Source organism: Bactrocera neohumeralis, chromosome 3, assembly GCF_024586455.1.
Source record: "Bactrocera neohumeralis isolate Rockhampton chromosome 3, APGP_CSIRO_Bneo_wtdbg2-racon-allhic-juicebox.fasta_v2, whole genome shotgun sequence".
Classification (NCBI taxonomy): domain Eukaryota; kingdom Metazoa; phylum Arthropoda; class Insecta; order Diptera; family Tephritidae; genus Bactrocera; species Bactrocera neohumeralis.
Genome location: NC_065920.1, coordinates 56,629,809 through 56,646,276, shown reverse-complemented (window position 1 = coordinate 56,646,276; position 16,468 = coordinate 56,629,809). Strand labels below are relative to the sequence as shown.

The 16,468-nt window shown below is 37.1% G+C and overlaps 3 protein-coding genes across 4 annotated transcripts; 1 reads left to right on the top strand and 2 right to left on the bottom strand.

The window, feature by feature from the left end:
* The first annotated feature begins 4,298 nt into the window (after positions 1-4,298).
* On the top strand, positions 4,299-5,299 carry LOC126753778 (jerky protein homolog-like). 2 transcript variants are annotated; one of them, XM_050465486.1, is made up of 3 exons: positions 4,299-4,400; positions 4,456-4,932; positions 4,985-5,299. In XM_050465486.1, the coding sequence occupies exons 1-3, from the start codon at positions 4,350-4,352 to the stop codon at positions 5,297-5,299; spliced, it is 843 nt and encodes a 280-aa protein (XP_050321443.1). In that variant the 5' UTR covers positions 4,299-4,349. The 2 variants fall into 2 exon arrangements, with proteins under 2 accessions (XP_050321443.1, XP_050321444.1); XM_050465487.1 differs by having other exon boundaries at positions 4,317-4,400; positions 4,461-4,932.
* An 8,484-nt stretch (positions 5,300-13,783) lies between these two features.
* LOC126753725 (zinc finger MYM-type protein 1-like) lies at positions 13,784-14,710 on the bottom strand. Its single transcript, XM_050465396.1, has one exon. The coding sequence runs from the start codon at positions 14,708-14,710 to the stop codon at positions 13,784-13,786; it is 927 nt and encodes a 308-aa protein (XP_050321353.1).
* Positions 14,711-14,942: 232 nt separating this feature from the next.
* LOC126753724 (zinc finger MYM-type protein 1-like) lies at positions 14,943-16,245 on the bottom strand. The gene is made up of 2 exons (XM_050465395.1): positions 15,012-16,245; positions 14,943-14,947 (listed from the first exon to the last, which is right to left on the bottom strand). The coding sequence occupies exons 1-2, from the start codon at positions 16,243-16,245 to the stop codon at positions 14,943-14,945; spliced, it is 1,239 nt and encodes a 412-aa protein (XP_050321352.1).
* Between the last annotated feature and the right edge of the window lie 223 nt (positions 16,246-16,468).

Here is a 16,468-nt window from a genome sequence, read left to right as displayed (position 1 = left end):
TTTATACCATTGAATTTGGCAAGAGTTAATACAAAAGAATCAACTAAAAATATTTTCTATTATTTAAACTTCTAACAAATAGTTTTAAATCTTTAAGAATAATACTCAATATTTTTAATTATCAATATATTTAATCTCAATTTAATTTAGCTCTAATTGCTCGACAATATTTTTGGTTAAGCCGTATTCAGCTAACATAAATAGATTCAACGGTTTTCCTACACGTGAACATGCAACATATAGTTGACCATGAGAAAAACATGGATTTTGGAATCAAAACCACAAATGGACATTGTTTGGCCTTGAGATTTATTTATCGTTACTGCAAAAGCTATACAAAATGGAAATTGTAGCCTCCTAAAGGATATCATAGAATCCGATGGTATCATTGGATTGCGGGGCAACAGGACCACTTCACCTTTAAACTTTCCAGATAATATGGTTCCTTCAAGAATATTTCCGGTGATCTTTTTGATAGCCAAACGCGCACCATTGCATAATTGAGGTAGATTCAAATTACGCAGGAGAAAAATAGGTGAACCATTCGTTAATAGAAGATTATGTGGTGGCATTCCGTGTATATCTGGTGAATTTAAAAACTCAATTGGAAAACTTACACTTTCATTTTAATTAATTTCTTTTAATTTTTAATGCTCTTTTAACACGTTTGCCTCTCTGCTTCGTGCGTTGTTGAGGTTACATTTTTTCGGTGGCATTCGACTTAGAATAATAATTTCAACGTATAAAAATTTAAAAAAAAATTAAAAAACATGCTATTATAACACATTTAAAAGAGGAGTGCAAAATAATTTTTAATAGAAGTTTAATAAAAATAATGAAAATAAAAATGTTTGCACAATTATTAAAAAATTATAGGGAGCTTTTTATAATTTTTTCATATATACTACTATAATCAAATTGAAAGGTGAATTTTTAATTTATACTTCGGGTGTTTTTCGAATCGGTAAATTGGTAGTACTGTTAGTGACATCTATGCTAAATTTCACGTCAAAATATTCATTAGTATTTGAGATACGCGTCGTTTTGTGAGGCTTTAAAAGTGAATTCTTCGATTTTAACTATGTTTGAATTTATTGAACAAAGAAGTGATATAATGCACCATCTCAATAATGATACTTTTCCGATTTACAAAAATTTATTTACCAGTTTGCAGAAGATTTAACGGTCTTTAATAATGCTATCTCTAAAAAATAATTAATATGCTACTGATATCAAATTAGAAGTTGAATTTTGCGCATTTCATCTCCTTCAAAGTAATCCCCTCCCACTGCAATACACTTCAGCCAACGATTTTTCCAGTCATCTATGCACTTGGAAAAATCCTCCTTTGTGAGGGCCATCAGAGCCTTCTTCCAGTCAGCTTTTATATCCTCTATTGAGTCAAAACGATGTTCTCGGAGTAGTCATGTGAATTTGCTAAATAGCCAGAAGTTACACGAAGGTAAATCAGGCGAATGCGGTGGTTGCAGTGCGATATTAGTTGAAAATGTGGCGAAATGATCGCGAATAACCAGTGCTGAGGCCTGCTCTCTAAATTAGAAAATGTCTAGTTCTAATCCTATAAATACCTAGTCATAGTCCTTTGATACGCTTGCTTCAACTTCTAGTATTATCAATTCTACTGTAAACGCTAGCTAAATTCGCCATCTCTTACTTCATTGTCACAAATGTAATGTAAATTCGATGCATTGCTATCTCATTTAATAGACCGATTGACAGGCAACTGAATGTGAAACAAGGCAATAGCTATGAAATCCAAAGCTGCGATTTTCCTTTTAATCTGGAAACGACAAAAGTGTAAAAATAGAGGAGCTGGAGAAACGAAAGAGGAAAACGAAAAAACGACACCACAATTAGCATGCAAATAAAAGTGTTGAGCATAATGGCCTTAGTGATGCTACCACAATACTGAAATGAGACAAATAGTGACTAAAATTTTCGAGAAAAACTAGTTAGTAATTTTATTGCTTAAATAATGAATTTTTGTTTCACTTATTTCTTTAGTTTTCAATGAAATTGGAATCTAATGTTTCGCTGGATTAGAATAGCTTTTATTGAACTCAAGTTAATCGTTTTATCTTTGCAACCAGAAAAGCCACTTTACTTAGAGGTTGACAATCAAAATTTAAACTAGAGGCGTATATTGAATTAAACTATATAAGATGCATTTGGATATTCAAGAAGTTTTCCGAGCCCCCACAAATACATATACAGTGCACTCGCGGTAACGTGAACACCGTCTAACGTGAACACCGGCTAACGTGAACACGCTTTTTTTTACATTGACTACTCTGTAACGTGAGCATACATACTTAGAAAGCTCAGTAACGTGAACAAAATTTTTGTTCACTACACTTTTTATTAACATACAGACAACACTGAATACATTAAATTTTATTTTTTAAGATCGAGGAATCCCCTAATATTGAAAAATTTGCGCAAATTTTTACCATATGACAACGACTTACTTCAGTTGAAGGTTTTTTCTTTCGCGGAGTGATCAATCAATCGAAATGAGTTCTAAAAAATCGAAGTGTTTGCAATTAAAAGAAAAAGCAGACATTTTAGACAGTCTGAAAAAAGGAACAAGTGTGACTAACTTAGCAAAAAAATATAATGTCGCTAAGTCAACAATATGCAGTATTAAAAAGAAAAAAGAAGCCATTTTAAAATGCGTGAATAATACATACCAAGGACCGGGAAAAAGAAAAACTTTAAAATCGTCAGAGCTTCCAGCTATGGAAAAAAGTCTATACCTTTGGTTCATTCGGATGCGCGAAAGGAATTGTCCTGTAAGCGGATTAATGCTAAAAGTAAAGGCTAAGGAATTGCATTTCCTACTTAAAGAAAACGCGACCGGATTCAATGCTAGTGACGGATGGCTCCAGAGATTTAAGAAAAGATACGGAGTTAGATTGCTTAAAGTATCTGGAGAAAAACTCTCATCGCAGCCTCAATTGGTTGATCCATTTAAACTGAAACTAAAACAAACAAGTAAGGAAGGGCTAAGTTCGGGTGTCACCGAACATTTTATACTCTCGCATTATAAAGTGATAATCGAGATTTCATTATACGTCATTTACATATTTTTCAAATACCGTATTTTTGTAAAGTTTTATTCCGCTATCATCATTGGTTCCTAATGTTTATACACGTAATACAGAGAAGGCATCAGATGGAATTCAAAATAGCGTTATATTGGAAGAAGGCGTGTGTGTGAACCGATTTCACCTATATTTCGTACATGTCATCAGGGTGTTAAGAAAATATTATATACCGAATTTCATTGAAATCGGTATAGTAGTTCCTGAGATATGGTTTTTTGGTCCATAAGTAGGCGAGGCCACGCCCATTTTTAATTTTTAAAAAAAGCCTGGGTGCAACTTCCTTCTGCAATTTCTTCCGTAAAATTTAGTGTTTCTGACGTTTTTTGTTAGTCCGTTAACGCACTTTTAGTGATTTTCAACATAACCTTTGTATGGGAGGTGGGCGTGGTTATTATCCGATTTCTTCCATTTTTGAACTGTATATGGAAATGCCTGAAGAAAACGACTCTGTAGAGTTTGGTTGACATAGCTATAGTAGTTTCCGAGATACGTACAAAAAACTTAGTAGGGGGCGGGGCCACGCCCACTTTTCCAAAAAAATTGCGTCCAAATATGCCCCTGCCTAATGCGATCCCTTGTGCCAAATTTCACTTTATTATCTTTATTTATGGCTTAGTTATGACACTTTATAGGTTTTCGGTTTTCGCCATTTTGTGGGCGTGGCAGTGGGCAAGGAATACGTGTACCAAGTTTCATCATGATATCTCAATTTTTACTCAAGTTACAGCTTGCACGGACGGACGGACGGACGGACGGGACAGACGGACGGACGGACGGACGGACAGACGGGCGGACGGACAGACAGACATCCGGATTTCGACTCTACTCGTCACCCTGATCACTTTGGTATATATAACCCTATATCTGACTCTTTTAGTTTTAGGACTTACAAACAACCGTTATGTGAACAAAACTATAATACTCTCGTTAGCAACATTGTTGCGAGAGTATAAAAATTGAGGAAATGGAGTTATGTAATGACCAATTGTATAATGCTGACGAATCTGGTTTATTCTGGAAGCTTTTGGCAGATAAGACCTAGTATGTATCATCGCATGAAAAAACTGCTCCAGGAACAAAGACGGAGAAGCAGCGTATAACATTTCTCTGTTGCGCAAATGCATCGGGTGCACATAAACTTAAACTTTTAGTAATTGGTAAGGCAAAAAATCCACGCAGCTTTAAACACCTACGGATTATAAGAACTCGAAATCAGCCTGGATGACGTCTGCCATTTTTAAACATTGGTTCCATCAATCTTTTGTGCCACAGGTAAACAATTTTTTCGCTTAATTAATAATTATTATAAATTCTTGCTTTTGGCCAGGTAAGATTGTTTCTAAAGCGGAAGAACTTACCAATAAAGGCACTATTACTTATTGACAACGCTCCCTCTCATCCAAGTGAAGCAGAATTAAAAACTGAAGATGGAAATATAATTGCCATGTTTATGCCGCCAAATGTCACCCCTCTTATCCAACCTATGGATCAAAATGCGATTAAAATAACGAAGTTATATTACAGAAACAGTTTGTTGGCTTCAATAGCAGCAAAAAACTTAGATTTGCTTGAATCAATGAAAAATGTAACGTTGAAAGATGCTGTTACCCTTTTATCTGTCGCGTGGGATCGGGTCAGCACAGAAACTCTTGCCAATTGTTGGAAAAACATTTTACGTTTAATGGGAAACGAGGAGGACCCTGAATATAACATTCCATTAAATATCCTGAAAGACAAATGGAGTGCAGAAATAAACTCTTTAATGCGAATGTCAGTTGATCTCCTTCAGGACTTGAGTCCTCAGGTAGAAGTTTTACGACTCACTTTGATATCATTATTACTTTTTTCTATTTAAGGTTGAGTTTACATTGCCAATGATTCGAGAGTGGAACGATGACCCTTGTGTTGATGATACCACCGAAATCCATGAAATCACCGAAATCCATGAAATTGAAGAAAGTGACGATGATGATTGTATTGCCGAAGACCCCATAAAGAAAATTGAAGCAAGTGAGGCAGTTGAAATCTTTAACAAGGCATTGCAATGGGCTGGAGATGCAATGGTTGATCAAAGCGACATGAGTGTACTTAGACGCTTAAGGGAGAAAGCAGTATTTCAGCTAAATATTAGAAAGGAAAAAGCAGCAGAAAAAGATAACCGATTTTTTTAATGAATAAATCTAATGTGAAATTTTATTCGCAATATAATAATCATACCCGAACTTTGCCCCTCCTTGCTTGTTAAACATAACCTTGCATAGCTGTATCTGAAAACAGAAGTTTCGTTAATGTTTCTGCATACTACTGGCCATTTTATTACTGCTTTTCTGCTTATACTACTCCATGAAGGAATTTATATAACACTCTTATTTCCATTTCTCCATTTATATGGTACATTCGTATTCACAGTTTTTGAATAACCAATTGGCGACAATTACTCCTTTTAACTGCACATTTTTGCAATCTTTTTTCTCACCCTTTTTGACGAATGCCCTTTTATCTGATCATTGTTGTTACATATTTTTAACTAGGCTATATTAATTTCATTTAAGTGATTAATTAGGTCAAATCGCGGGGTTCGGCTCGCGTGGAATCGGGACTGTCATAATAAAGTCTGATTTCGAGGTTCCCTAATTTTTTAAGGTAAAAACACAGAACCTTCAAATTGAATTGGATTTGTTTATTATCGTTCGAAAGAACATTCTTTGGCATTTAGTTTTTAAAAGTAAAGTTTTCGATGACTTATTGGAGCATATCGATTGGTAACTGGCGAATGACACGCGTAATGTTTTACTCCAAGGCCTGAGTCGAAGCGGGATTGTCCGCATGGACTTTAGACTTTACATATCTCCCCAGGAAAGTCTAACGGTGTGATATCACACGATTTTGGTGGCCAATCGACAGGCCGAAAACGTGAAATTATCTGCTCACCGAAGTGTTCTCTCAATAAATTCATTGATTAAAGCGATGTGTGGGAAGTGGCGCCGCCTTGTTAAAACCAAATGTTGCCAAGATCACAAGCTTCAATTTCCGGCATCAAATAGTCGATTATCATGGCGCGATAAAGGTCACCATAGACGGTTACGTCTTCACCGGCTAGATTTTGCATAAATATGAACCGATGATTCCATCGAACCACACCAAACTGTTTTTACCCTGCATGATATGACAGCTCTTGCATCTTTTCAGGTTGCTCTTCATCCCAAATGCGGCAAATTTGCTTTTTTACGTACCCATTGTTGAAACCAAATCTTGCTGAGACCATCAGCTTCAATTACAGGTATGAAATAGTCGGTTATCATGCCGCGATAACGGTCGCCATTGACGGCTACGTTTTCACCGGCATCATATATGAAGAAATATGATCCGTTGATTCCACCGACACAGAAACAACCACAAGCTATTGTTTTATATGGATAAAATGGCAGATCTTTAATCTCTTCAGGTTGTTCTTTGACTTAAACGAGGCAAGTTGGCTTGTTTACATATCTATTGAGCCAGAAATGGGCCTCATCGCTGATCAAAATTTGGATCAACAACACCGGATCTTCTTGATACTTTTCAAGAGCCCATAGAGAAAAGCGATGTCACTTGGGAAAGTTGAGCGGTCTCAGTTCTTGCATGAGCTGCATTTTTTACGATAGATTTCATAGCAAAAGCAACAAAGCCACTGTAGAACAGTGACATTATTCAGTTCAAATTTATTATTAATAATTTAAAAAACAAACATCTATTATAAAAATGTGTAATACAAGTCATTTAGCCCATCTAGAAACTTAATTCAGAAAATTCTCGTCTGACTTGTGATGACAAGGCTCACTTATTATTCAAAATGGCAGAAAAGAGTTAGCGTTTATTAATTTTAACATTTAAAAAAATTTTAAAAATTTCAAATGAATTCTTAATAGAAGCAATTATTATATAACTAATAATGTAATGAATTTAACTATTGCATAACTGATAGTAATATACATAAATATTGGGTTGACCGAAAAGAAACCGGTGATTTTGCATACAAACGGCGTTGACAATTTTTTGAACGGCTTATGACTCTGTTACTGCATTTTTGCTTTTGTCAAATATCAGCTGGCACTTTTACCTTGCCTTAGAAAAAAAGCGCGCGTAATTTTATTTATATTTGTTTGTTTAGCGGCAATTTTAAAATGGAGCCCACAAAGGAGCATTTTCGTCATATTTACTTTATTATTTCTGTAAAGGAAAAAATGTAGCTCAGGTTGCTAAAAAGTTACGTGATGTGTATGGTGACAAAGCCTTAAAAGAAACACAGTGTCAAAGTTGGTTTGTCAAATTCCGTTCAGGTCGGCCAAGTGCAGTTGATGATGACGTCATCAAGGCTTTAATCGAATCGGATCGTCATGTAACTGAGCGTGAGATTGGAGAGAAGTTAAATATACCACAATCAACCATACATGATCATATACGACGTCTTGGGATGGTAAAAAAACTAAAACTCAAAAAAATGTTTGAAAGAATCACCCGTTTCTTTTTGATCAACCTAATAGTATGTAATTATTGTAAAGAATTTTATGTGTAAAATAATACAAAATATTGCAGAAATTTGTAAATTTATAATATATTTATGCAATTACAAAAATTACACAGAGCAAAATGCGCCACTAATTGTTATATTCCTTTTATTTATGTATTATTTGTGGGAAATTCGAAAATGAAACCTTAAAACTAACAAATTCATTGAACGAAACAGGCCCTTTACCGTATATTACACTCAATGGATTTAGACAAATTGGCATAATTGTTACAGCTACAACTACAATAAAAGTAACTCGCCAAACAACGAGTTAAATATTGCAGCAATGGCAAATAGCTTAAAATATTCGTGTAACGAGACATACTTTGCGGCGTATTATTAACGTCACAAGCAATGACTCATATAAATTTCCCCAAAATTCTTCGTCTTTACTGCCGTAGACACCGCTTACGCGATTATAGCCGAGTTAACAACAGTGCGCCAGTCGTTTCTTCTTTTCGCTACGTGGCGCCTATTGGATATTCCAAGTCCTTCTCCACTTACTTCGCTGAGCCATGTCAATGGCGTCGTATAACTCATACAGCTCATCGCTCCATCGAATGCGATATTCGCCGTGGCCAACGCGAGTTAAGGAATGTATTCCTTATAATAGTAACAAACATCAAAACAACCTTTTGTTTCAGTAAACAGAATGCAGAAACAACCTTGAGTTAGAACAATTGAAGTGCACTGTCACTACAACAAATAATCCTAAACAAACAAGTATCAAAACAACATTGAGTTTGAATACCACAACCTTATCTTAGAACAAAGCAATTGTATCTAAGCAAGCAATATATATATAAACAAACCTAAACAAATAATATAATCTGTATCTTAACAAACTATCAACTAGTAATAAGTAAACATATTAGTTAGTATAAATAGAAGTAAGAACCATGTAATAAGTCAGTCTTAAAAGTATAAATAAAGAGTACACATTTCGATGCAGCTCAAAATATATACTTTTGACTCATTTTTACTTAATGTAAAAATTAACTGGTGGCTCAACCGGGATAGCAAATTTATTTGCTATACAAAAAGCCAGATTTTATTCCGAAAGGAATAAATCAAAAAATTCCACAGGAAGTGGGACTTCCAGCACTAAATGCCTGAAAAAAGTGCAGAAACAAATGGCAATGGATATAAGTAGAAGTCCTGTAACAGCGGACAATACTTCCAGAACGAATCAAAAGCAGATCCCGAAAAAACGGACAGCGGCGAATTCAGCAAGATTCACAACAGGCCCTGGAAGAGCGGACAGCGACAATTCCTGAAAAAGTGGAACAAGGTAAAAAAGTATAGGCCCTGAAATAATGGATAATACTTTCACCAAGATTCGCAATAGACTCTGAAAAAGCGGATAACGTTGAGTCCTGAAAAATCCTGAAACATTGGACAGTTAATTATCAGTTAGGAAGAAGCAAAGATGGTCCAACTCCAAGCACAAGTAACTGCATTGATGGTAAATATAAACAAGCAACAAGAGGAATTTATACAAATTTATCCTCAATCGAAAAGTGAAAATTTCCATAAGCAACACCAATTACCCAAAAAAGGCACCGAAAACAAGGCAAGCCAAAAAGGAAAATGGTTGTTGAGTTCTGGAAAATTAACGCTAATTCAAAACGAACTAAAAGAAGACATCATTTGAAACACGAAAAAATAATTAAGTATATAATATAGAAAGATATTAATTATAAACATAAAAAATTTTTCACACATATACGAAAAGTGAAAATTTTCACAAACACAGCCAATAATTCCAAAAAAAAGGCACCGAAAACAAGGCAACCCAAAAAGGAAAATGGTTGTTATATTTTAGAAAATTATTAAACTAATTAAACACTAAATTATAAGAGAAAGGAAAGCATTATGCAAAAATAATTATTTACTATATAATATAATATAAAAAGGTAAACTCAAAAAATTAATCAAACACATAAAATAATTAATTATTATAAGCCGACATCAAGCCTAGATGTTTTGAAATGAGGACATTTCATTTTAACAGAGGGGAGAGTTAAGGAATGTATTCCTTATAATAGTAACAAACATCAAAACAACCTTTTGTTTCAGTAAACAGAATGCAGAAACAACCTTGAGTTAGAACAATTGAAGTGCACTGTCACTACAACAAATAATCCTAAACAAACAAGTATCAAAACAACATTGAGTTTGAATACCACAACCTTATCTTAGAACAAAGCAATTGTATCTAAGCAAGCAATATATATATAAACAAACCTAAACAAATAATATAATCTGTATCTTAACAAACTATCAACTAGTAATAAGTAAACATATTAGTTAGTATAAATAGAAGTAAGAACCATGTAATAAGTTAGTCTTAAGAGTATAAATAAAGAGTACACATTTCGGTGCAGCTCAAAATATATTCTTTTGACTCATTTTTACTTATGGTAAAAATTAACTCGCGCAAAGGACCTTTCAAAGAACTTTTCTCTCGAAAAGTCGCAACGTCGACTCATCGGTTGGTGTCATCGTCCAAGCTTCTGCACCATATAACAGGACTGGAATTATAAGTGACTTACAGAGTTTGGTTTTGTTCGTCGAGAAAGAACATTCCTCAGACTTTCTCAGTTGCCTACTCAGTCCGAAGTAGCACCTGTTGGCAAGAGTTATCTTGCGTTGGATTTCCAGGCTAACATTGTTGGTGGTGTTTACACTGGTTCCAACATAGACGAAATTATTTACAACTTGGAAGTTATGACTGTCAGCAGTGACGTGAGAGCCAAGTCGCGAGTGCGACGACTGTTTGCTTGATGATTTCGTCTTGCCCTTGTTCACTGTCAATCACATTTGCTTTGCTTCCTTGTCCAGTCTGGAGAAAGCAGAACTATGTTCGGCATTAAGGCAGCTCCTTTTCGTGCTGTCGAAAGCAGCTTTAAAATCGAAGAACAGGTGTTGTGTGTCAATTCTCCTTTCACGGGTATTTTCCAAGCCACACTGATAAGGTCCAATCAGTTTGTTGACAGTGGGCTTTAATCTTTCACAAAACACGCTTGATAGAATCTTATACGCGATGTTGAGGAGGCTTATCCCACGGTATTGGCGTTCGATTGGGGAATCGGGTTCGCCTTCTCCTGGCGTTGTGTTCCCTCCACAATTTAAGTATGCTTTGGGCATCGGAGACTAGATCACCTTTGGGGGTTCTACAAGAGTATGCTCCGGTGTTGAAACCTTCTGTAAGCGGCCGCATTTTTTCGTAGAATTTTCGAGCATTACCCCTGTCGGCCAGCTTATCTAGCTCTTCATACTCATGCATTTCGCCCTCTTTCTTTTTCTGTCTGCAAATGCGTCTCGCTTCCCTCTTCAACTCTCGGCATCTATCCCATCCCGCACGTGTTGTGTTCGATCGTAACGTTGCGAGGTAGGCAGCCTGTTTTCTCTCCGCTGCGACACGGCGCTCCTCGTCGTACCAGCTGTTCTTTTGCATTTTCCGAAAACCAATGCTTTCTGTAGCGGCTGTACGTAAGGAGTTTGAAATGCCGTCCCACTGTTCCCTTATATCGAGTTGATGACGAGTGCTCTCAGATAGCAGGAGTGCAGACCTAGTAGAAAATCGTTCGGCGGACTGTTGTGTTTGTTGACGTGCGTTTTTTGCTGCTAGAGGCGGGTGCGAACTTTGGCTGCAACAGGATAGTGGTCCGAGTCGATGTTAGGATCTCGGAGCGTACGCACGTCTAGACAGTTCTCATAGGTTCGCTCCAAGCGCTCATAGAAGGCATATTTGGTCACATCGTCCTTCTCTTCTGTCGGGCGTGGGCGCAAATGAGCGATATTTTGAAGAATTTCGCTTTGATGCGGATTGTGGCTAGACGTTCATCCACCGGAGTGAATGACAGTACTTGGCGACGGAGTCTCACTCCCACTACAAATACCGCACCAACCTTGCCCTCCTTTATATGGCCACTGTAGTAGATATCACAAGGACCTACTCGTCTCAGTCCATGTCCGGCCATCACATTTCTTGGCCGGCGGTGAAGTCAGCCTTCAATCTAACGAGGACATCAACCAGCTGGACAGCGGCGCCTTCCCATTTAAATAACCGGATATTTCAGGTGCATGCCCTTAAATCGTATTCCTTTTTTCGTTTGCCATGGTCGTCATCAAAATGGGGGTCTCTCATCCGATGCTGATTGTTAATTTTCATTGGGGGTGTTTTTTACGTGACGGATCCCAAACCCAGCGCACAACCCAATGTAGGGGATGTTTCGCCTTCTGACTACAGCTCGCCTTCGAACGGATGTTCTTAGGCTGCCCAGAGGATACTTGGTCAAAGATCGGAAGTCGTGAGCTGCTTGAGCCATATGTAAAAGAATCATTTCTGGCCACTCCCAAGTGAATGCCGATCAGAAAATTTTTCTTACTTGCGTGAACTTCTACACATGACTCCATCCTCCAACTCCATTCCCCGTGATTCCAACAATAAAATCGGGGAGCATAATTGCTTTTGAGCAAAACAGAATGCAATTAATGCGCGCCAAAATGACGAGAGTGATAGCGTAAACAACGAGGATAGTGAAAATTACAAAAACGTCAAATATGAGTAGCAGTACCAAAACGGCCAATGCAAATAATACAAATAAAACGAAAAAGTAAAATATTAAAATTCTTTGATTTAATTACCACAATTTGTCTTAACAGCTCCTAGTCGTTGGTTAACGGTGATGGAGATTCTGGTAATAGTTTACTGCCGCTTGCCTACTGCGCGCATATGACTGTCAGAGCCTTCTCCTTCTAAATGAGTGGCGACCACTGGCAGTTTAGAGAACAATTATGCCAGAAGAGTCTGAGAAGCGCGATTATATCGCCCATCATTTTGTTAAGGTCAGCTTGTTGCCGGTAAGATTTTCAACCTAAAAGGGTGTACGCCAATAGGGCAATGGCCAGCTAGAACCGTCGCAACCAGAGAGAGGCTCTAGCTTTACTGACGGCAAAGAGCTCACTCGACCTATTGCTATCGAGTATCGTGGTGGTTGTGGTTTGTACCCAAATGCGGGTAGAATTGACTTTTTGTCAGTTAGATGTGGAGTTGCATTGCAACCGGGTGCCGGACTCATAGTACGGCAAAGGTTTTAGATGGGCCTCGAACCCTACCAAGGTGGTTAGTGTGTCCATTCCACACTGCCAATTGGTACTGAAAATGCCAGGCATTTTCAGTGCGCTGATCAACGCATTGATTTGATCCGTTGTACCTTTGAGTACCGTGGAGTAAGGCTGACGTCAGCAAGTACCTACGTAAAACATTCCGGTTGTTGATAAGGTTCAATCAGTTTGTTGAAGGTGGGCTTCAGTCGTTCACACACTATGCTCGATAAGACCTTCTATGCAATATGAAGAAGGCTTATCATATCATAATTGGCCTACATTGTGGGGTCCACTTTTTATGGAGTGGTAATAGTACACCAGGTTCCAATCGTCCAACATGCTTTTATCCAATGGACAATGGAACATCAATTCCATCGTCAACGACTGAGGAATCGGGTTCACCATCTTCACATGTTACTTTTTCAATATCGCTCAGCCGGATAGAGAAGTGTTCCTTCGATAACTTTAGTATGCTCTGAACATCAGCCACTAGATCATTTTTTTCATTGAGTTAGAAAATTCATAAGAAATAAAAAATTTTTCCAAAAATAGTCAAATTTCAACCGTTAATATCTTTTAAACGGTTGGGTTTACGAAAAAATCATACGAGACCATATTTTAGAGCATTCAATTTCCTACAAAACCTAATTAACAAGATATTTTTTCAAGTAGTTGGAATATATATTGTAATTTACTTTTAATCCATATATTGAAAACGTATGCAAATAAAAGCGCGGTTAATACTATTACCAAAAACTGTGATAGCATAGCATTTTGTTGCCTCAAACCGCGACAGTAGGTGAAGCTATGGTTGCCTACGAGCAGAGCCGGAACTAGCTGCTACAGCGCCTGTGGCAACAACCTTGCTTGCACCCTTACCATATAGTATAATGGAAACCGATGTTATCCAAATCAAAAATCATATATTTACAAGTGAAAGAACGTACATCTTATTTTCAATAATAATTTATACAAGGATCGCTTATATCGTTCAGAATAATACTTTTCTGGATTTCGCCTCTGCAAATAAATCGATTATTTTATCGAAATTGAGACGTGTTGTAGTATCCTTCTCAATCGACAAAATAGAGATATTCGCCAACCGTTCCTGGCCTAAAGAGGAACGAAGATAAGATTTGATGAGTTTTAGCTTACTAAAAGAACGCTCGCAAGTAGCCGTCGTAACAGGCATGCATAAGAATATTCTCAGTGCTGTTGTTATGTTGGGATATACATCCTCGAGCGACAGATCGAATATTTTTTCTAATACATTCAAATGGTTCATGTCTGTGGCTTCACTCATCAGCGTCGTTGCTTGAAATTTGAAACTCTCAATTTCTGATGAAAATTCATGCGGATCCAAGTCATCAGGATATTTGATAGCGAGATCTGCCGCTATTTTGGTGAGTTCAGTAACACTGGTGTTCACAATTGCTTGACCGCTCAAAAATGCGAAATCATCGGCAACTTCATTTAAAGCGATGAACCGGGTATTCATTTGGGCAATCATAAGATCAAGAACTTGGATCAATCCTGCTTTGAAATGAGTTTGGGCACTTATAGATGGAGATTCATCTTTCGCTTTTTCTCCCGGCATCATTTTCTTTGGTCGTTTTCGAGTATCTTGGAAATCTGGTGTTACTTGCAATTGTTCAGCTGTCACAATTGATGATTGCAAAATTGTTGTGAAGAAAGTCTCTCGGTATATGGTTAATTGTGACAGCAATCCTTTTATCATTTTTGCGGCACGAGCAATATCGAGTTTTTTGTCTTGCAGTGCGAGGTTGACACGATTGATTTGCGATAGAAGCGAATCCCAAAACTTCAGTAGTACTATGAATTCGAAGGTTTGTATCGACTTGAGAAGAGACTTGGCTTGTACTATTGTATCGCCTGTCTGATGATCACCTTCTGTCATTTTTTTTAGTATTTCCACAACAGTAGGCAGTTGAGAGTTCAGGGCGTGCACGGCATTAGCTTTTGACGACCACCGCGTGTCACAGGTTCCTTTCAACGTTATTTTTAGTTCTGCTTGCAAAAATTTCCAACGAGTTGCCGATCCAACAAAAAAAAATTGTACGTTTGTTGGATGATACCAAAAAAAGTTTGCATTTGCGGTATCACGTTGGCAGCATTGACCCCAATCAAATTTAGGCTATGAGTAGTACATGGAATAAACCGAGCATTCACGTTCAAAGCTAATATTCTCGACTGCACACCTTTATATTTGCCTGCCATATTAGCTCCGTTGTCATAAGACTGTCCTCGTACATTTGCAATGTCTAGCCCATCTTTTCTTAATTTATCAAGAATTTCTCCCGAAAGACCTTCACCGGTTTTTTCTTCGGTGTTAATAAACGTGATGAAGCTTTCTTCAATTGTACATTTCTTGTTTTCGATTTTAACGTACCGAATTATTTGAACCATCTGTTCTTTGTGAGAAATGTCGGTCGTACAATCGAAGAGGATTGAGAAATATTTAGCTGCTTTTATGTCGCTAATTATATGTGATTGCACTTGCTGGGCAGCCAAATTGATCAATTCGTTTTGAATCGCCGGTGAAAAATATGAGATTGTGCCTTTATTGTGTGTCTCGATATGTTTTTTTATTGTGGCATCATAGTGGCTAATCAATTCAATAGTGTTCAAAAACTTTCCACAGTCTGGTCGCCCAATTACTTCACTGCTACCTCTAAGGGCGTCGTTGTTTTTGACGCAGTGGAAAATTGCATCGAGTATCACTTTTAAAATATGTCGCCACTTTGCTCTTTCCTTATCAAATTCTTTGAGAAGATGGTCATCGATGAAACCGCCACATTTCAACTTCTTCTCAAATGTTTTCATTTTTATATAATTGGATCTATGAGACGTCGAGTTTTCGTGTCTCGGTAAATAGGGATTGAGATGTTGCCAGTCGTTGAAGCCGTTCAACCAAATGCTGCTCCTGTCATCGTTGAAGAGGATACACGGAAAACAAAACAGAGAGTCAAGCTGTTCACAGTAGATCAACCAGTTCCTGTGTACTTTCTCACCATTTGTCATAGTTCGAGTAAACCATTTTTTCTCAAAACGTCTATTATTTGTAACTGGGTACACGGAAATATCGTCACCATTGATAGGACCCTGTTCGATATATAATTTGATGGAATTTTTATCAATTTTCCATGTTTTGGGATTATTGAAATTGATTTCAATCGAATCTTCTTCCTGTCCCACTCTGTGCTGATTTGAGGAATCCGTCTCAGAAAGCGTATCGTTGCATTGCACTTCCATGTTTTGTTCTCTATTCAATTCATCATTTTCGTCTTCTGATTGCGATTGTGCAGTCTGCGTTGATGGTAATTTCCTCGTGAAGAATTGCTGGATATTACCACTATTTTTTACTGCTGCAGCCTTTTTCTCTTCGCGAATCTGCTTGAATTGAGCACCCGACAATTTCTTCTTTGGTGGCATCTCTATAAAAAGTAAATATTTATAAAAAATAATTGTTCAAAATACAGTTGAGAAAATTTTAATAACTATGTATGTTTTATTAGTTACAGTAGGTATACTCACTCGCAATTTTCTTCCGTTAAGTATTCAAATGTTTCCTGGCAGTACTAATATGGTATGGTGATGAATCTACTGCAATACTTATCAGACTAGAAATTCAATTTTGAGATCTAGAGTAAAATGA